The sequence below is a fragment of the Gossypium hirsutum genome, chromosome A12 (genome assembly GCF_007990345.1).
Source record: "Gossypium hirsutum isolate 1008001.06 chromosome A12, Gossypium_hirsutum_v2.1, whole genome shotgun sequence".
Classification (NCBI taxonomy): Eukaryota; Viridiplantae; Streptophyta; class Magnoliopsida; order Malvales; family Malvaceae; genus Gossypium; species Gossypium hirsutum.
The window spans coordinates 8,255,987-8,278,665 of NC_053435.1; the positions used below are offsets into that span (position 1 = coordinate 8,255,987).

The 22,679-nt window shown below is 31.9% G+C and overlaps 1 protein-coding gene across 4 annotated transcripts; it reads left to right on the forward strand.

The window, feature by feature from the left end:
* Nucleotides 1-18,400: 18,400 nt before the first annotated feature.
* On the forward strand, nt 18,401-21,211 carry LOC107928306 (choline/ethanolaminephosphotransferase 1). 4 transcript variants are annotated; one of them, XM_041082617.1, is made up of 8 exons: nt 18,401-18,820; nt 18,953-19,028; nt 19,128-19,328; nt 19,681-19,775; nt 19,920-19,988; nt 20,095-20,164; nt 20,614-20,677; nt 20,763-21,211. In XM_041082617.1, the coding sequence occupies exons 3-7, from the start codon at nt 19,237-19,239 to the stop codon at nt 20,651-20,653; spliced, it is 366 nt and encodes a 121-aa protein (XP_040938551.1). In that variant the 5' UTR covers nt 18,401-18,820; nt 18,953-19,028; nt 19,128-19,236; the 3' UTR covers nt 20,654-20,677; nt 20,763-21,211. The 4 variants fall into 4 exon arrangements, with proteins under 4 accessions (XP_040938551.1, XP_040938552.1, XP_040938553.1 ...); XM_041082618.1 differs by having other exon boundaries at nt 20,614-20,832; XM_041082619.1 differs by lacking the exon at nt 20,614-20,677 and having other exon boundaries at nt 18,402-18,820; nt 20,862-21,211.
* The last annotated feature ends 1,468 nt before the right edge of the window (nt 21,212-22,679 follow it).

A 22,679-nucleotide genomic window follows, 5' to 3' on the forward strand; every position in this document is an offset into this window, starting at 1 on the left:
AACCCTTAATAAAATAGAAATTTAATACCAAACCATAATATTTTAACCATGTTCACAATTTGATCCTAACATCAATATTTAACAAAATCACTTTATAATATCATCATACAACAAAATTAAAGCTCTAAACCCACTTGATTAATTTCTTTCAGTATATTAATTGAGACAATAAAACAATTCATTTCATGCAATTTGGTCATTTTGACATTTTTACAAAATTTCCCTTAAAATTTTACTTTTATTCAATTTAGCCCTAAGCTTAATACATGCAAATTAGCTATTTTTAATGTAAACCCATGCTAGATGAATATTAATATATATATATTCCTCCTCCTTCTCTCCATTCCACATCCCTAATGTATATAACATACTTATATGTAACATTATCTATAATTCCATTATTACTTTGAGTCATAGTCACTAAATTATTTATATCTTGAGCTACAAAATTCTAAATTAAGCTCCGCTTGATTTTTTTGAAACTAGACTCAAATATATTTCTACAATAAAAATTTTAGAATTTTTAATTTAGCCAATAAGTATAGTAAAATCTACAAATTTATCCCTATTATGTTGTTTGACAACTTCGACCTTTCTTTACTAAAAATTAATTATCTCTTAGTACGGAGTTTGGATGATGTATCCATTTGTTTCTCTTGAAAATAGGCTCATTAATAATTTAAAAATATAAATTTAAACCCCTAATTATTTTTTTTACAATTTATGATGATTTTCCAAAGTAAACAGGGGAATCCAAAATCAATCTGACCTTGTCTCACTAAAATTCATGTATCTCACAATATGAAACTCTTTTGCTTACATCGTTTCTTATATGTAAAACTAGACTAAATAGAATTTAATTTAATACTTTAATTAACCTCTAATTCAATTTCTAAAATTTTTGGTGAATTTTCAAAGTCAGATTACTGTTGTTGTCCAAAACTGTTTTAATGCAAAATGTTGATAACCAAGTTTATAACACCCTCCTTTCCTTTCTCTACAATATTTCCCTTCACTAACACATCAAGAACATAGAAACTTATATAAGAAAACTCTACTTTAACATCATTTTCATGTTTTTTCAATAATATCAAACTTAAAAATATATTAAAATCTTGTTGTTCTTACCTTGTTCTATTGATTTCAATCTTTAACTTGATTTTTTCTCTTCTCCAGCTTCTATTTCCTTGAATCTAACTTGATTTTACTCTCTTGGTAGCTATGGAAATTCTTTTCATTTTTAAGTGAAAATGGTGAATTTTTGATAAAAGGACCAAATTGTAAAGAAAAGAAAATTTCTTTCTTCTCTTCTCTTGTCACGTGGGTGCATGGAAAGATGACGAGAATTATTCATCTTTCTTTCCTTATATACTAAATAAAATAATAATAATAAATAATAAAATATCTCATTAAAATATTAATAAAATAATATTTATCTAATTAAATAATTATAAAATATCATCAAAATATCTCTAATATCATCATTGCCTTCTAGAGTTCTCTCTCTTTCTAACTAACCATTTTGCCCTTTATGATCTTTTCAAATTCCATCCTTGAGTCATCACTTAATTTGGTAAAATTATAATTTAGTCCCTAATAATTCTTCACCTATTCAATTTGGTCCTAATTTATCCATTTTCCTTAGTTTCTATATTATTCCACCCTCAAAATATTTGTATTATTGGTCCTTTAACTTTTTTATATTTACACTTTAACCCCTCAACTTTTGAGTATTTACTCTTGGGCCACAAAACTTTTCTTAACTTTGCAATTTAGTCTTTTCTTGAATTAATATATCATAATATACTTCCCAATGTTGACATAACTCAAAATTTCCCTTTTTGTCACTTTATTTCCTTACTTTATCAATGATAATATCTTACTTTCTTACTGTAGTAATTTTCGCGGTATTGCAACTTTACTTCGAGGCTTAAAGTTATCCATGTAGATTTCCTCAAGGAAAGTAGCATGAGTAGAAACTTTAATTGTAACAGCCCGTTTTCAGTGAAATCAGAACAGTGGTTTCGGAACCACAAATCTGAATCCGAAAGAAAATTTATTTTAATATTATTTTACGTCTCCATTATGATGGGAATATCGTATAAAAATTTTGTTAAGAAAATTTTAGCGATTCATGATTAATTGAGAAAAGGACCAAATTGTATAAATGCAAAAGTTGAATTTTAGTAGCTAAAAGGATCAAATAGCTATGAAATTCAAAATTAGAGGTTCTTATATGGAAAATAGACCATTAAGAGGAGTTAGTAGATAAGTTTGATGATTCATTCATGGAAAATTAAATAAAGAAAAAGACTAAATTGGAAAGAAAATATGACAAGATGATAAATGGATTAAATAATAAAAATATCATAATTTATTATCATCTTTCCCAAATAAAATATAGAAACCCTAGCCATGGAGAATTAAAGAAAGAGAAAACTTATTTGGCCAAATTAAGTGAATATTCAAGTCTCGTTTTTAGTAATTTTATTTTTTCAAGATCGTAATAGCTTAATTTAGCTATCTCGGGGATTAATTTGCAAAGCTAATAAAGTATTAGGGTTTTGATGAATATGCTTGAATTATGAAATTTATGGTAGAAAATGAAAGGTTGTTGATAGATAAACAATTTTTGTAAAGTGAATTTTCATGAAATTGTGATTTAGGGACTAAATTGTAAAGATGTAAATTCATGGAAAAATTCTAAATTTTATGAATTACATGGGCTGCAAATGTTATATGTAAAAATTTGTTAGGCTTGGAATAAGGGTTAAATTGCATGAATTTCATTTTCAAAGCTTAGGGATGAAATCGTCATTAATTAAAATTATAGGGGCAAAATGGTAATTTTACCTAATATGTGAAAAGGAACTGAATTGATGTTAAATTCATTCGTATAGATCTGGATAGATCAAAAATAGAGTTAGATCATGGAAAAGAAAAAGTGTCGGATTAGTAGATTTTGCGTACACGAACAATTATCGAGGTAAGTTCGTGTAACTAAATTGTATATTTATGTGATATGCTTGATTTATATGTATGTGATTTGTAAAATGGTTAATTATGAAAATAAATCACATATCTGACAAGCAATAAATCTCGTTTGAACAAATGAAATTAGATGGATATAGGGTTTCCGAAGTGGTTGTGGTTCTACATATGTTGCGAACACACCATAGCTCGCAAGAGCGTCCTGATATAGCTCACATGAGCATCTCGATATAAGCTCTCTTGAGCTTTCTGATATATGGTTCTTCCAAGCTTCCTGTTTATATGCTCCTATCAGCATTCTGATTGGTAGTGATCCTGCATGTGTTGCAGACACACCGCAACTCTTATGAGTGTCCCGATATATGGCTATCTGGAACTTCCTGATTAAAAGCTCTTTCATGAGCTTCCTGATAATAACTCTTCAGAGTTACCCGTTAAGCTTGCATGAGCTTTCTGATTTAAGCTCTTATGATCTTTTTGTTATTAAGCCCGAATAAGCTTTCCCGTTATTTGGCTTGGAAGAACTTCATGTTTAAATGCTCAATGAGCATTCCGGAATATGAATTGATGGAATATAGTATGTACACTTTGTGTGTTCTAACCAGGTATCCATCGATATTATAAGTGGTTGAACGGGTAAAGTTATGATAAATGACAATATGAGTTTGTGATGAAAGATTGTTGACATATATTTGACTACATGAACATGACTTGTATATGAAGTTTGAATACATGATATGGAAAGTACATGAATAAGGAAATTTGATTAATGATAAGTTCATACTTATTTATTGATATTCAAGTGAAATAAATAACTAACATTTTTAGGAGGATATGTATATAAGCTATTGGCCAACTTGCTTTGAATATATTATGTATATTTACCTTAAATTAAATGGTAAGTTAATTTGTGTTATACGAACTTACTAAGCATTAAATGCTTACTCTGTTCTATTTCCTCTGTTTTATAGTAATTCAAAAGCTCGTTGGGTTGGAGGCTTGGTGAAGATATCATCACACTATCCATCAGCTTATTTTGGTATATATAGTAAATAAATTTTGGTTATAATGACATGTATAGGCTAAAGTGATCATGGATGGTATGTATGTGTTTGGTCAGAATTAGCCATTGATATGGCTTGTAAATGGTATGTTTTGATATGTAAAATGGTTTTAATATGCTTGATGTATGATTGAAAAGGATAATTGATGAAAATCATATAGGCATATTGGTTTATGATGGTAAAATTGATAGAATATGCCTATTTGTACATACGGTATTTTGGTAAGTATAGATACTTGAACATATGTGTTGATATGTCTTGCATAAAACTTAATTTTGGATTGAATTGAATGATTTATATTGGCTTGGGATTGTGTTTAAGTGTTAAAGTAGGTGGAAGACAATTTTGAGTGAGAAATAAGGCTTGGAAATGACCTTATTTTGTCCACACAAGGTAGAGACACAGGCGTGTGTCTCAACTGTGTGTGACGCACGGCCATGCACATGGGCGTGTGGATCAAGCGTATGCCCCCTGCATCTTTAAAATTGCAAAATAGAATGCTCAAGTATTTTCACACGGGCAGAGACACGAGCGTGTGTCTCAGCCGTGTGAGGCATACGATCTGGCATACGGGCGTGTGACTTGGCCATGTAGCCCCTGCTCCTAATTAATGTAAATTAAAATGTTCACACGGCCTAGCACACACACGGGCGTGTGGCTTGGCCGTGTCACCCAAGTTAGTAACCACCCTAATTTGGACACGGGCTGGGACATGGCCATTGGCCCTATTTTTAATGCACACACGGCCTGGGACATGAGCGTGTCACTTGGCCATGTGAGCCACATGGCCTGACCACACCTGCGTGTGTTCGTTGCACCTTGGAAAAATTTTGAAATTTTGCAAAAAATTCTCTAATTTTTTGATTTAGTCCCGACTTGTTTCTAATGTATGTTTTGTGCCTCAATGGCTTATATAAGGGACTTTATGAATAATATCTTACATGAATATTAAATATTATGAAATGTTTGTATTCAATCTATTTATTTCTATAATGCTCCGTAACCCTGTTCTAGCGACGGATACGGGTTAGGGGTGTTACATTAATTGTATTATGTTTTGAATTGTAGAATAATCCATCCTTTGTTCCTTTCGAATATCCTATAAACATGCATAATTCTATCCATGCATCTAACTTCTTTGCATCGTTATCCAGAATGTATGTTGGGCAACCCTATATTCTAAAATGATTTAGAGTGGGTTTCTTTCCATACCACAATTCATATGGTGTCTTACAAGCAGACTTGGTTGACACATCATTCAGAATACAACAAGCCATTTGTATCGCATATCCCAAAAGGAATTAGGGAGTTGTGAATAGCTTAACATTGAATGAACCATGTCAAGCAAGGTTCTATTCCTTCTTTCAGTTGTGTCATTCTACTATGAACTGCTCAGCGTAGTCAACTAGGATAAAATCTCATTCTCTATGAGGTATCTTAAGAACTCGTCGAACAGGTATTCTCCACCTCGATTAGACTGAAGACTCTTTATAGATAAACCTAATTGCTTTTCCACTTCTGCACAAAACACTTGAAATTTATTGAAGGTTTCGCTTTTGAGGTGCATTAGATATTGATATCTATATTGAGAATAGTCGTCGATGAAAGTCACATAATAATAGTAACCTCCTTGGGCATTGATGCTCATGGGACCATAAACATTAGTGTGCACAAGTTTTAAAGGTTGGTTGGCCCTTGTACCTTTCGCATTAAAAGACCTCTTTTAATCATTTGACCTTCCAAGTAAGATTCACATTATGAAAGACTAACTTCCTTAAGCATACTTAAGGGACCATCTTTCACAAATCTAGTGATTCTTTCTTGATTAATATGACCAAGTCTTAAGTGCCAGAGGTACCTATCATTAGAGTGAGAATTTTTAAGCTTCTTATTCACCATTTCAGTTTGAAGCATTGAGTAGTTATTTGGTTTGATAAATTAAAGATTCTTTTCCATCCATCTATTACAAATTAAAGAATCATTTCTGTGAATAACAATCCCTTTATTGAATGTCACATAGTAACCGTCATCAAATAAACATGTTACAGAAATTAAGTTCCTCTTAAAATAAGGTACATAAAACATGTCATTTAAAACAATCTTCTTAAAATTATCAAAATGTAAAATAACTTCTTTCACTGCTTTGGCTGAAACATAGATCCTATCTCTAGTATACAACGAGAGGCTCTTGTCACACAGACTTCTTATTTCACTAAACCCCTGTAAGGAAACAAACACATGGTTAGTGGCTCCAGAATCAATAACCCAATTTTAAATTGATTCTTCCACTAAGCAAGCTTCAACCAAAAAGAGTTCTATACATTTGCCTTTTTTGATTAGGTAATCCAAATACTTCTCACAGTTTGATCTAAAGTGTCCTTTCCTGTTACAGAAGAAACATTTGATCTATTAAAGACTTTTGACTTCTTAATCTTCTTCCTATCCCCACAAGGTGGAACCAAAGACTTAGTAGGTTTCTTCTTTCCCTTAGCCTTTTGTTTCCCCTTAGAGGATGAAAGGCCCATAACTAAGTTTACCTCAATTTTCTCCTAAACCTACTTACCACCATTCAACATCAACTCATAGGGCTGTAATTCCTTCATGATTTAAGTTAAGGTAAGTGTTTTGTTCCCCAAGTTGTAAGCGGCCCTAAAGCCAGTGAACTATTTGATCAAGAATTTGAACACTATTTCGGTCTGAATGTTCATGTCTAGTTCAACCCCATTGTCCTTCGCTTCTACAAACAATCCCATAATTTTAAACATATGTTTTTTGACCAGAGTGCCAGGTTTTTGCTGAGAATTCATCAAATTTTAAATAATAGATTGTTGAGCCAATGTGACTTGGCCTCCGAGTAAATCCTCCAAATTTGTCATGATATCTTTGGCAGTACGAAAATTCTCGTGTTGCTTTTGTAGCACACTACTCATGCTCGCTAACATATAACAGAGAGCAATCGAGTCAAAATTTCTCCAGCAATTTCTCGTTTTAGGTTGAGTTTGAAAGAAGAATTTGTGTTTCTCATAGCTGAGAACAATCAGCAAGTTTTGTTTCCATTCTTGAAAGTTATCCCCATTCAATTTGTTCTCAGTAAGAATGCTAGTAAGAAGAGTATGAGACATATTTGAACTAAAAACTAATAAAGATTCACTAATTACCATCTTTTTATTAAGCAAATATTTCCATTTCAGCAATATATCAAGAATGCAGTATGATGCATGTGTCTTGTATTAAAACCTTGAAAAACATTTTTTCACTGCTATAATCATTCTCGCACCCATCAATCATGTCGACTTAGGGTCCCATGATTAACTAACAAGAACATGAATTATATCCAATCAATTTGTAATCTTAATTCTCAAGACTCCACACGAACCAATGGCCATTTAATGTTTGGCCATCATCTCTAGCTTAAATATTATTTCTTGGGAAACTATTTAATAAGAAAAAATCTTAAGTGTGTAACCATTGACTCAATGCCTATCATGAACATGCTTTCATTGTGAGTCATCTCTTGGGACAATCTCACTAACAGTCATACATGGCTAGTTGTCCTTAAAAGAAAATCTCATCCAATGACCCACATGATAAAGTTTACCTTGGGGTGCGACCAAGGTAGGAACCAACTTTAAACTTTATCATACTATCGTTTAGAGACCATCAATAAAGGCCATAGGTCTTGTTTAGGGACCTTATCCCACTTAATATTTTAAAAACATGCAAGGTTTTTATACTAGTTTTCAAGAATGATCATACAATAGTCCTAGTGACATTCTTACCTAATCTATATGACATGCTTCCAATATATGCATGAGATGTGATGACAATTTAATAATATTCACATTCATTCATTCATTCATAAGAATCAATCAATCATAAAAACAAACAATTTTGATTCTTATTTGATCAAAGAAGTGAATATGAACCGTGCACCAGGTAGGGTCCTAGGAAAGGGAGGTGAGTCTTATTTGACTGCTTAAAAATCAAGTCTTTCCTTACCAGAGCCAATCCTAGACATACACCTTCCCATTACCACTCACAACAATCAAATAACTTAAAGAAGTTAATAGAACAATACAACACATGTATTTTCATATTACCACATTTCTTATCTTTTATCGATCAACTGTGAATCATCTCATACATATATATCACAATTATAACATTACATAAAATAAATGTTATAAACAATTATAAAATAGATATATAAGGAGATGAGTAATTAAAATAAAATTGTCAGCAAAGGTTTTCAAGGTTTTATTTCTAGAAAATAAATGAAAAACAAAAATTACACAGTTTTTCACCACAAGATATTCCTTAGGTCTTCAACTGTCATCGCTTCATCTTCTCCTCGTCATGGGCTCATTTTGGAAAAATTACTTCTAAGTCCTATGTCTATTTTTGGCTTACAAGAATTCTATGTATTAAAAAAAAGAGTCCTATGTGGAGTATGATCTATTTTTTAAGAACCACAATATTGACAAAAAATAACAATTATATAACAAATATATAATAACGCATCCATTCCCATATACAATTCAAAACATGCATAAGATCTAAAGAATGCCAATTTCTATGTAATCAAATCATTCAAGAAGAAGAGAAATCTATTTTGATTGTTTGTTTATACTTATAGATAGAGCACAACCTGGCTTATGATACCAATTGTTGGCAAAACGAGTTTGGAATACATAACGAAAAAATAGATTTAAGGAAAAAATAGAGTTATTTTTTTTCCAAAAATAAGAACTTGGTTATGATATCTAAAGTAATAAACACTTAATCAAAATTGTACCTTATTGATTCATCTAGGATGAATGCTTCAAACGAGTAGTCTTCTCCGCTATCCTCAAGCTCACGTTTGCTAAGTGTGGGCTTGTTTCGAATCAGAAAAATTTTCACAAAATTACCAGTAGGGTAATTTCACAATTTTTCAAAACTTTGGGGTCAAGTTGTAAATAAAACAATATCTCTAGAAATTTTCTAAAATAATTTCTTTAGATAATTTTCTCTCCACAACTTTTTCTTTAATTAAGTGTGTGAAAAATAATAACTCATAACTCACTTTATATAGGGAGAGTTTAGAAAGTTCAACTATAATTAAACTTAATCACTATAATATTAAATTGATATAATACTTATCAAGATAAATATTAGATTAAATTTAATATTAAGTCTTATTAAATTAATATAATATTTATCTACAAGATAAATATTAAAATAATTTTAATATTAAGATAATAACTTTAATATCAAATTAATAAAATACTATCAAAATAAGTATTAAATTAAATTTATTAAAATAATATTATTTTTGGAATAATTAATTTGAAATCAAATTATCTAGTAGAGTCCTAATAAGAGTGTGATTCCTCCACTCAACCATCAGAGGACCACCTACCGGCCACTAGAATGTCGCCATCGCCGTCGTCAACACCATCGTGTCCAGTGATGCCATCGCAGGTGCGACACCCTCACGACACCTCGAGCTACTTCAACTGTTACCGGTTCGATCTAGGCCAGTGATGGCCTGACTAGTCCGATCCTGCCACCAATTGGACTGTCAGCCTGGTTTAACTTACCAGGCTTGATTCGACCAATTTTTCAGTCTTAGTCTCGATTTTAGGTTTTCAGTTTCAATTTTTGCTCGCAAGTCCAATTTTTATATTCAATTGCCCATTGGGCCAATTGTCTAATTTGAAAATTAATTTCCAAAGATATTATATTAATTTCAATTTGATTAATTTAATTTTACATGATCAAAATTAATTTTCTCAAAAATCACTAAGATTTTCCAAATTAATTTTTCAAGAAAAATTTTTAATCAAGTTCTCTAGTTAAATAATTCTTACGACTGCCTAATTTAGTTCCTCATCGAATAAATTAACTCAATGAAATTATTTTCGAAGTCGTAGAATTTCCTTCTGATTCAAATGCAGTTTGATCGAGTTTTTGTTGAGCTAGTAGAGAGAGTAATTAGACATATACAATTAGGCTTTAGTAGTTGGAATTATGTCCAAAAGCATCGTTCCGATAATTTGTAATTTATATAATCATAGAGTCAATCTACTAGAAGTACCATGATTGAAAAATCCTTATTGTGTACTCTTTACGAAAGCAATTCATCCAACTACTTTGTCCAATGACTTCGTCATATGTGTGTTACCATCATAGGATATCCTTGATTCCTTTGAGTTAAATTCATTCACTTAATACAATCATATTTTATCTCATTATCACCATTGTGTCTTCTTAATGATTAATATTATCACTATCAACAAATGACGGTGATAAGTTTCTCGTTCGAGAATAAGCAAACCGTGACCACGTTCCATATTTATCAATCTACACAATGTCAATGAGAGGATATCGTTATCTCCTTAATCAAGCTATGAATTCCATTGTTGCTAGTAAAGCCATGCCATACCAAAATCATATACTATAACAGCCTAATTTTCAGTGGTATCGGGAATAGAGATTTGAGATCACCAAATCTGACGGGTGAGTTAATAATTTAATAAATTAATACCTATGAATCGAATGTGAATATAAAAGCATTTTTGAATTAGTGAATTTGGTAATTTAAAAGAATTAATTAGGTAAATTGGGTCGAGGATGTGGTATCAGACCTCGACTTCATAAATCGAGCCATAAATATTTTTAGAAATATTTATGGAGTGTTGGTGAGATAGTAATAAAATTTAGTCAGAAAATTTTGACGTTTGGGTAGTTAATTAAATAAAAAGGACTAAATTGAAAAGGGTGTAAAAGTTGTTAAAAGGATTAAATAGCTCAATTGTCAAATGAGGAAGGACCTAAAGTGAAAATAAGCCCAAAAGAGATATTTTGGGCGGCAATAGCTGAGAAAAATCAGGAAATGGGTGAAATAAGGGCAAAATTGGAAAATTGCCAAAATTGGCTAAATAAAAATTGGACTAAATTGGAATGTCTAGAATTCTCTTCATTTCTCTTCATATTCATCAGCTAAAAAATAGCCATGGAGGAGGGATCAAGCTAGTTTTCATACTCTAGCTTCATGTAAGTTTAATTCTTGCTTTCTCCTTGAAATTTTTGTGTTTTTGTGACTTTTACAACTAGATCCACTTGTTGAATTCATTAGTTTTTGATTCTATGAATGAAATTGAAAGTTGCTATGAATATGTTCTGGAAGCATATGATGATTTAGAATGGAATTAGAGCTTTAAATTGTTTATATGCTGATTTTATTGAAAGAATTGAATAGAAAGTGAATGTTTGGGACCTAATTGTAAAAGAGTTTGAAGTTAGAGTTTCATGTTGAAATTCTGAATTTAAATAGTTATGAAATAACTTATAATGTCTAGAAAAAGTAATAATTGAGAAAATTATCTTAATTTAGGGGTTAATTGAGCAAGGACTGAATTGTATGAATTGAGAAATTTGGGGTAAAATGGAAATCAACATTTTGCACTAAAACTGTTTTGGGCAGCAGCAGTAAATTAACTTTGAAAAATCACCAAAAATTTTAGAAATTGAATTAGAGGATGAATAAAATATGAAATTAAATCTTATTGAGTCTAGTTTCTTATAAAAGAAATTATGTAAGCAATGGAATTATAAATCATGAGATACAAGAACTTTTGTGAGACAAGGTCAGAATGATTTTGGGTTCCCCTGTTCTGACTTTGGAAAATCATAAAAAATTGGATAAAAATAATTAGGGGCTTAAGTTTATATGTTTAGAATCCTGAATGAGTCTATTTTCAATATAAATAAACGAGAATATCATTTGAGTTCTGTAAGAGGATATAATTAGTTTTTAGTGAAGGAGGGTCAGAACTGTTAGACAGCAGATCAGGGGAAAATTTAAAGAATAAATTGTACTTATTGGATAAACCAAAAATTCTGAAAATTTTATGGTAAGAAGATATATGAGTCTAGTTTCAGGAAAAAATTTCGGATCTTAATTTGGAGTTTTATAGCTCCAGATATAAATAATTTAGTGACTATGACACAGATGGACAGCTTGAATATCCATAAAAGTAAAGAATAAAAATTATAGATAATGTTACTTACAAGTGTGTTATATACATTAAGGATGTGGAATGGAGAGGAGGAGGAGGAAAATATATATGAATATTCAGTTAGCATGTCTAATTTGCATGTTTTAAGCTCATGGACTAAATTGAATAAAAGTAAAACTTTAGGGGACAATTTTGTAAAAATGTCAAAAATGACTAAATTGAAGGGAATGAATTGAAATTGTTTTATTATCTAAATTAATAAATTAAATGAAATTATCAATTTAAAATTGGGTGAAATTTGAGAAAATGGTAAATTACCAATATGCCCCTAAACCTTGGTATTTCTGTAGTTTAGTCAGGCAGGTTCGTATATTTTGAATGAGCATGTAAATATTACAATTTAAATATTGTATCGTATTTTATATGATGTTTGAATTGAATATTTGAAAAGAATGTTACATGAAACATGAAAATGAATTATTCTGAAATTAATAAATTAATTGAAATTATTCTGAAAATCTCGGTAATGCCTCGTATCCTATCCCGGTCTCAGGTACGAGTATGGGGTATTACATATACCCAACATATTGACTATGAACTCGATCATCTTTAGAGCATAAGCCTCTATTTATATCAAAGCACATGAGTTACATACGCATAGTTAGTGACTAACTCAAGTTTTAGGTAAATCACATCATGAACGTCACAAGTGAATTAATTTACAAATGGATTCAGAATTAATTCAACTTGGGTCTAGTCCAATGTATTATTATTCAAATGAATACATCTATGTTTCTATCATTGGAGTCAATCGCTCCGATAGCCAAGACTAGCCATCTCCCCAATTGGAATTGTAGACAATATAATAATCCTTCTAAGTATTTGAATCAAATGCTAACTTTATTTTTTTATGCGATTACGTACTCGTTTAGATTATCTGCTGAAGTAAGTTATCTTTCTCACAATGTAAACATTGTTACAGTGCCACTTATCATCAGTTTGAACTTAGACAATCAATGAACTAATATTTTCCTGTCACAATTTTGCTATGCATGCAAAACATGAAAGATAGAAACACAAAAGACATAATAGTGAAATGCGAAATTAAATTTATTTATTTATTCATCATTCAATGCATAGAAAACAATTACATGTTTATACAATATGGGCACATTTCCCAATATCGACATACTCTTTGATGGTAGAAAACACGGATCATTTTGGACAGTCTCTCACCATATGCGGACTATTACGAAGAAAGTATCCTAATGGCCCATTCGATTTTTTGTTGGACTTCCAATTCCCATTATGTGGTTTCCAATTACTACCATTACTGTTTTTAACCTGTCCTTCTTTATCCCCCCCACCGTTGCCCTTCTCATTAGGTTTGGAAGAATTGAACTTGTCTTTCCTTGGAATAAGATCAATTAAGAACTCCATTATGGTCATGGCTTTTGTAAGTTCTTTGACTCCTCGACTTGTAATTCTTATTTTTGTCCAAGGCTTCAACCCATTCAGTAAGGAGTAAAATTCCTTTTTCTCACCCATATAAAATATCTAGAGCATCAATCCATTGAACTCCTTCATATGCTCCCTAATTATGCTTTGTCGACGCAACTTAGCTCAAGCCTCATCCTTGGTATACTCTAGGTAAAACTGCCCCTTGGATTCACTTTGGAATTCCTCCCAAGTCCCAATGGTAGCTCCACCTCGTTTCTCATCTATGGACCTATGACGCCACTATAATAAAGTAGCATTAGTTAAATACATAGTAGTAGTATTTACCTTAGTAGCATCATCAATTGTTCTTTTGGCATGGAAGTATTGCTCCATTCCCAATAAGAATTTGTCCACATCCTTTGCAGACCTCATCCCATTAAACTCTTTTGGCTTTGAGACATCTACGTTAAACTTGGGTGTTGCAGCCAACACCTCATTACCTAAAGCAGCTTTACAGATAATGAGCTCCCCCTTGAGCTTCTGAATATGTTCCTTTAAGACCGACACCATGGCCTTGAGAGCATCATTATTCTCAGTCATCTCATCCACATTGGTATTGAGGACCCCTTGCATTGTATCCATATTAATACTAAAGGCCTATGCCACTAGCCCCTTGAGTTGATCTTGTCTCGATTCCAGCTTTATGGTGTGTCCCTCAACATCTTCAAGGGTCTGCCTTACATCACCCATAGATCCTTCGAGTTTGACAACCTTACCATTTAAAGCTGACAGCATATCCCTCGATCTACTAGCTTTCCTGCCTCCCTTACCACCAGTCTTCTTAGGCTCAACTTGCTTGTCTATTAACCGTACCCTAGCGTGTGTGCGCTAAGGTTATGAATAAACAAAAATACAATAAAAAAATCTAGTGGTGTACTACAAGTGTAACAGGTCAGTTGTAATATTTTTAAATGTTACAATAGAAAACTTCGAGTATTCCAAGGATCGAACTAAGAGAGTTCGGGGACAAAGTGATTAATATGGAAAGAGCATGCAAAGAGGAAGTTTAGCTAACTACTCGTTAAGTATCATATTATGAAAAGTCCTATTTAAGGGGGTAATTACACTAATTGACTAGCTAATACTAAAAAGGATTAAATTGCAAAACAGTGAAAATTACATAATTAACAATTAAATGAACACAAGCGGTTGGTTGATTTCGATATTGTTGACTAATTGTTGGATTAGGGATCTAAAATTTTTAAAATTCTAATTGGGTCCATTTACCTCTTTGTCACCATTTTACCAAATTAGACAATTTAATATGGTTTATCTCTCAACCTCACCAAACTAAATTGAGACAACCAAATTGGTTCTCGATAGGCTCTCCTCTCGGTCTCACCTACCTAAATATTCACTTAGATTTTTCAATTCTAAGTTTTGAAGTTTATTTGGTTTAGTCCAACTTTTACGATTTAGTTCCTCTACCAAAAACTAACGAAGCAACATTTCCATCAACCAACCATTATAAATTTAGTTATCACTCATCATAATCATGCAAATAATAGTCAAACACATGCTTAAATAGTTCATTAAAATAAACACAAAAGCAATGTTAGAGAAAGTTTAGGAATTTCTTGATAGATGCTTTGAAGAAGATGATGACAACAACAATGGAGGTGGAAACACAACTAAAGTTAAGATTTTTATACTATGAAAGTAAATAAAATTGAAATATACTGAAGGATTTAAATAGAAATCAAAATACAAAGTTAACGTAAGTACTAAATTGCAAAGAAAGTGAGAAGCTACTGTAAAAACTAACTGTTAGAATTAAGTGACCCGAATTCTTATTTAAATAAAATACGACGGAAAATAAAATAAAAGTAAAATCCATATAGAACTAGACTTCTTTTATTTTATTTTAGAATAAGGTTTTTTAAACCTTATTAAACTCCGTCTATTTTATATTTATTAGGATAAGGTGTTTCAATCCTACTAGAATATGGCTTTACAAGCCTATAAATAGACATAGTCTATTCCTCTTGTATTGATTTAAAATTTTCGACATAGTGAATTTTCTTCTCCTCTGCCCGTGGTTTTTTCCTGAAAGGGTTTTCACGTAAAATTTGTGTGTTTTTTATTTTATTTTTTTATTTTTATATTTTTCACAAATTGGTATATGAGCTTCTGGGTTGTTCATCTCAATCACAGTAATGGCGTCTTTGAAGTATGAAATTCCGCTGTTGGATCGTAACACCAGATTTGCATTATGGTAGATTAAGATGCAAGCAGTTCTTGCGCAGATGGATCTGGAGGATGCCCTGTTAGGGATAGATAAGATGCCTTCGACATTAACAGATGAAGAGAAGAAGCGTAAAGATCGAAATGCATTAATACAATTACATCTGCATTTGTCCAACGAAATTTTGCAGGATGTGATGAAAGAGAAGACTGCCGCTGCATTATGGAAGAGGCTAGAACAAATATGTATGTCGAAAACTCTAACAAGCAAGTTGCATATGAAACAGCATCTTTATGCTCATCGTTTGGAGAAAGGTGCGTCTGTACATGAACACTTAACAGTGTTTAAAGAAATTCTCTCAAACTTGGAGGTCATGGAGGTTCAGAATGATAAGGAAGATCTAGGGTTGATTCTACTTTGTTCGTTGCCCCCGTCTTATTCAACCTTTAGAGACACGATTTTATATAGTCGTGAGTCTCTCACAGTTGATGAGGTTTATGATTCTTTAACCTTGTATGATAAGATGAAACATCTTATGGTTAAACCCGACTCTTAGGGAGAGGGCTTCATTGTTCGTGGGAGACAAGATCGGAATGCTGATAATGATCGTGTTATGGACACAGGAACGGAATCCTCATGGTAAATCTAAGGTAGATCGAAGTCTTCAAATAGAGGTAAAACTTGTAACTTCTGCAAGAAGAAATGGCACATTAAATTTGAGTGCTATAAGCTACAAAATAAGATTAAAAGGGAAGCTGCGAATCAAAAAGGAAAACAACCAGAAAATTCTGGTGAAGCTGATGTTGTAGAAGACTACAGCGATGGTGAACTTCTAGTCACTTCTGTCAATGATTCTAAAGTAAGTGAGGAGTGGATACTTGATTCAGGCTGCACCTTCCACATGAGTCCCAATCGGGATTGGTTTACAACTTACGAAACAGTGTCTGAAGGTGTTGTTTTGATGGGAAATAATGCTTCGTGTAAAATCGCAGGTGTTGGAACAATTAAAGTTAAGATGTTTGATGGAGTTGTCAGAACACTTAGTGACATACGACATGTTCTAGAATTGAAAAGAAATTTAATTTCGTTGAGTACTTTTGATTCAAAAAGGTACAGATACACAGCTGAAAGTGGGGTTTTAAAGATTTCCAAAGGGTCCCTTGTTGTGATGAAAAGGCAGAGAAAAATTGCCAAGTTATATGTTTTGCAGGGTTCTACTGTTACTGGTGATGCAGTTATCGCTTCCTCTTCCTTGTCAAATGATGATATTACTAAACTTTGGCATATGCGCCTAGGGCATATGAGTTAGAATAGCATGGTAGAATTGAGCAAAAGAGGACTTCTTGATGGGCAAGGAATTTGCAAACTGAATTTCTGTGAGCATTGTGTTTTTGGGAAGCAAAAGAGAGTTCGATTCACTAGAGGAATCCATAACATGAAGGGAACGTTGGAGTATATTCATTCTGATCTGTGGGGGGCATCCAGAGTGCCTTCAAGAGGTGGAGCTAATTATATGCTAACCTTTATTGATGATTTTTGCAGAAAAGTTTGGGCGTTCTTCCTGAAGCTGAAAAGCGATGTGTTTTCCGCATTTTAGTCTTGGAAAATTATGATTGAAAAACAAACAAAAAAACAGATAAAATACCTCCGCACAGATAATGGCTTAGATTTATGTTCTGATGAGTTTAATAGATTGTGCAAGTCAGAAAGGATCATGAGACACTTGACAATTTGTCATACTCCACAGCAAAATGGCGTTGCAGAACGAATGAACAGAACAATCATGGAGAAGGTTCGATGTATGTTGTCAAATGCCAACTTACCGAAGTCATTTTAGGCAGAAGCAGCCTCTACTGCATGTTTTTTGATCAACCGATCTCTATCCGTTACCATTGAGAAAAAGACTCCACAAGAGGTATGGTCTAGTAATCCTGCTAATTATTCTGATTTAAAGATTTTTGGGTGTCCTGCGTATGCTTATGTTGATAATGGAAAATTGGAACCGAGATCCATTAAATGCGTTTTCTTGGTTATAAAGCTGGTATAAAAGGGTATAAGTTATGGTGTCCTGAAAATAGAAAAGTTGTGATTAGCAGAGATGTTGTTTTTGATGAAACTGCTATGCTACCTAACTTATCTCTTAAAGACTCTTCCAATAAAGAAAATCAAAAGCAGGTGGAGCATTAGATTAATACAAAGTCAACTCCTCAAGCCAGAACAAAAATTGAGATTAGAGTTGCTTCTTCACCACAATACTCTATCGCCAAAAACAGAACTAGAAGAGAAATTAAACCTCAAAGAATAATATAAAATCATGATTAACGTCTCAATTTTTAATAGAAATTTGATATGTGAGAGATTGATTGCTTACATTGGATAATTCTAACTTAATAATTAATTACAGCCATTTAATTATTTGTTTTCTTATTAAAATATACGATATTTATTTTTAGAGTACTTAATTTTTTTATTTATAAAAACCAATTTATAAAAATAAAAATAATAAATATTTTATAAAATCATTTAACTAATAATTTTTAATGGTGTCATTTTATTTAAAATAAAATAATTTTTGATGGCGTTTTTAACGCCACACAAAAAGTTAACAATAGGGGCGGTTTTTATAAAAACGCAAAAAAAAATCATTTCACCTAAAAATAGGCGCTATTTTATCCCCAAAATTTAACCCAAACCCCTAATTTTTCCCCCTAAAATCGGTATCGCCAAAACACCCCAATCTCACCCCTCCGTTGCTCTTTTCAATGAAGAAACTCTCCAGCAGCGTCTCCAAGCTCTTATCGAAGGAACCCTAGCTGTCTCAAGTCCCTACTAACTGTTTGCTACTTCGTTCCCATTCGCATTCCCACTTCCACACACTCATTTCGATGAAAGATTGACAAACCCACCCGCAAATTTTCGACTGTCGAAGAATTGTTGAATAAAAACAAAATGCATGGTTAGCATTCCATTCAATTCTTTTATTTGTATTACTGTTTCAGGTTTATTCCCCTCGCTTGGATTCACCTCCACCAAGATGGGTTCATTTTGCACACGGGTTGCTTCTATTTTTGTATCAGGTTTATACCTCCACCTTATTCTTTCTTTATTTCCTTGGTGTTTTGGGGAAGGGGGATGAGCGTGAATGTTTTCTCTCTGGCAATGTATTCAAAGTATGGGATCTTTTTCACATATTAGTAATTACCTGCTAGACTTTTGATGCTGTTGATGGGAAACAAGCTAGACAAACAAACTCCTCGAGTCCACTTGGAGAACTTTTTGACCATGGTAAGTTCACTTTATAATCTCTTCTTTCCATCATTTGCTATTTTTATTAGAGAATTTTCTGATGGAGTAATTATTTTTGGTGGTCTTGAAATATTGCAGGGTGTGATGCACTTGCGTGTGCGGCATGTATTTAACTTGTTTCATTACATAACAATGTCTAATAAAATTCTGCCATTATACAATATTGATTCTTTTTAAGTTCGAAACCATGGCTTTTGGGAGCACTGCCATGTGCAGAGGGGACAGTTTCTGGTTTTGGGTAATTTCATCTATACCATTTTATGGAGCTACATGGGAACAGTAAGTTATCAAAAGTGTAATTTAGTTTTGTATTTTGTATTCCTTCTAAGAAATCCTGCCATACACTTTGCAGTTCTTAAATTACTTGGTTTATTCTATAGAGGGTTTATAAATTTTGTTTTCAATTATCAAACTTTATTCAATGTTAGGTAATTTTTTGAAAGGATTTTGTGATAACTTCGTGATGTATATTTGAGGTATTCTAAATATTCTGTTTGATATGTATTCCTCTTGAATGTCTCCATCCTTTCTACATAAAATTTTAGAAGGGAGTTTATAATGTGGTTTTTGTAGCATGCAGTGGAACGTTCTTTTACCAATGCTGATACTTCTGTTGTGTCATTTTCTGCAGCTATTTCACCAATGCACTTATCCTTCCTGTTGTCAATGGGCCGACTGAGGGTCTTGCGCTGATATATGGATTGCACTTTATGACAACAATTGTTGGTATGTTTCCTCACTCGATGTTATGGGGGTGCCTTTGACAGTCTGTACTAAACCTTTATATTACTTGTGTTCCACGTATAAAAAATTTGAAACTTCTTTTTAATTCTTTTCTTCTATTATTATTTATGATTGCTTCCCCTCAAGGTGCCCAGTGGTGGGCTCAGCCATTTCAGCAATCGATACCCTTCTTGAGTTGGATACCTTATGTTAATGGTAAGTTCTTTGTTTAAGAAAGGGTTAGCACCTTATATTGGATTTCTTGTTGCTTTGCCATTTTTCTTTGACTATTTTATTACTTATTCACCTTTTTTTTTTCCAGAACTTCCAACATATAAAGCTGCTGTGTATTTGTTGACACCAATTGCTATTTTACCTACAGTGGCTTGCAAGTAAGTGGTTATCTGCATCCTAAATGGTCAAAATTTACTTCAGCTTTCATGGCTGAAGCTTCTTATAATTTCTATTTAGCACTCTTGTAGTTTCACGCTAGTGCTTTGAATTACTTATTCTTTGACCTTTAGTGGAAAACTGTCCACTTTAGTAGTCCAATGTGAGAGCTGAAGCTTCTCATGCTTTCATTTTTGGCTTCTTGTTGGCTTGTAGCCTTATACTAGAGCTATGGATTATTAGGCTGAGTTAAATGATCTAATTGCATTGTTATTATCAATTCCCCTTTTGTTTTCAACTCATAGCTTCATGTGTAATGCAGAGGCCAGGGTTTCTATGCATGAGACCACCTTGTTTTAGTCCATCCTGCATTTATTTTTTGTTCATAGTACTGCTGTCTTTTAGTGTCCGCATAAGCTTCTCTTATGTGCTTGTATGGTTGCTATTGCAATATAAGCAATGTCCATAAGATCGTTAAGGCAAGAAAATGAAGCATGTTACTGGCATTAGCAATGGTAATTCTGTAAATTCATTGTGTTTCTTTCTTCCTTCCATGTATGCTTAAATGATTAATCGGTGTTTTCTGTTCTTTCTTGTCAGCTTTATCCTTTTGTTGTACTCATGGGAGGAGTGCTCATTTGGTAATTTGAGTTTGTCATCTTTTCTTATAACAACGTTCACCTTCTTTCTTTTATTCAGCACACAAATATGGTCAGGCTATTGACTTGTACACGTAGGCGATAGAGCTAAATAATCAGAATGCAGTGTACTGGGCCAATCGCTCACTTGCTCTCGCACCAAATTGGAAGAGTATGGTAGTGCCATACAGGATGCTACTAAGGCAATTGAAGTGGATCCTAAATATTCAAAGGCATGCTTTATCTACTGAAGTGATTCAGCCTTTTATGCAGCCTTTTATGCAGTATATATTTTTGTTCTTGTTCTGATGGTTCTCTAACTTACAGGGTTATTACAGAATGCAGCCTTTTATTATATATTAGTAGTAAATATAATAAAATTTAAAGTGCAGAAAGTAGTATTTGAGTTAATGAATCCTAAAAATCGAAATAATAGATTGAATATAGAAATTAGATTATCATTTTATTAAATATTTAGTTGATAGAAAAGAAACAAAATCAGGTCATAACAAGCTATATAAATTAATTGTGGCTTTTTTTGGTACTTTTTTTATATACTTTTGTCGAAACCATTTTCAAATCGAGTTTTGGAAAATGGGAATCGATTTTAAAAAACAAAAACGGGAGTCACCACCAATCTTTTTAGGTGTGATTGGATCACCTTATAAAATGCTTTGTTTTAAAATCATTAGTTTTGGTCTATGAAATCAGAAAATAGGTTCGAGAGCCGGTTACGTACGAGGAAGGGTTAGCATCCTTGTAACGCTCAAAAATTGGTACCTAATTGATTATCAAGTGTCTTTAATGTCAGAAATTCAAAAATTTTAAGATGCAATCCTCCTTAGAATATTTTGATTTTGAAAATTGAGATTCACTCGTATTAAAATATTGACACTAAGTTAGCCCCTTTTTGAAATTCCTATCTCGAAATGATAAAATGTCACATCCAATATGTTAGGACACAACGCTTTGAAATTCCAAGACAGTTGCTCGTATTTTGAAAACCTTAAAAAAATTAAAAGGGTTCTTGACTATTTGAACTCAAAGAGAAAAGTTGTAACCCAATAAGTTGGGCCACTACTTTTTCGAAGCTTCCAAACACCTAGTATTGCCTTTTTATTTTTGAAAACTTTGAAGTCTCGTTTTTAAAACTGATGCATGAAGGAGCACATTAACATAATAAAACATAACATACAAGATAACATATTATAGAAATAGGTAAATAAAAGCATAATAACAATAACATAAATGTCATACATTAATTAATTAATATATATATATATATGAAATATAAAATATGGAAAATTTTAAATAAGTAAAATATACATAAAAAAACAACATATATTAAAGAAGAATAGATAAAATATATAAACATGTAATTCAACATATATTTAAACATATTAATAAACGAGAAAATGATGCATGATGTATGATTGTATAAAAACAAAACAAGACAAACAAATACAATAATATATAAAAATAATAATAATAATATAGTAACATATATTATCAAGCAATCAACACTTTATAAAATCATGAAAATAACATTTAATACATGGACAATTTATAATATAAAAAATATAAAAAGGTTTAATAAAATAAAGTGAGTAATTTGGATATATGTGTATATAATTAAAATACAATTTAGAAATGGGTGATAATAATATATTATAGATAAACTTTAATTTTAAGATAAAATAATAAAAAAATATGATATTGTATTATATCAAATAATATAAACATTTAATAATACATAAAAATATAATATTTAATAGTGAATTTTAAAATAGATAATATATGATAGTATATAAAAATAATAATAAATGAAATAATTTATAATATATAATATAAAAATGTAAGTTTTTAAAATAATGTATAA

Bases quoted from the DNA above. Each gene is read 5' to 3' on its own strand.
- LOC107928306 (XM_041082617.1), top strand. From the start codon at position 19,237: ATGGCTTTTGGGAGCACTGCCATGTGCAGAGGGGACAGTTTCTGGTTT. The intron at 19,329-19,680 runs GTAAGTTATCAA...CATTTTCTGCAG, and splicing joins TATGGAGCTACATGGGAACA to CTATTTCACCAATGCACTTA. The intron at 20,165-20,613 runs GTAAGTGGTTAT...TTGCTATTGCAA, and splicing joins TTACCTACAGTGGCTTGCAA to TATAAGCAATGTCCATAAGA.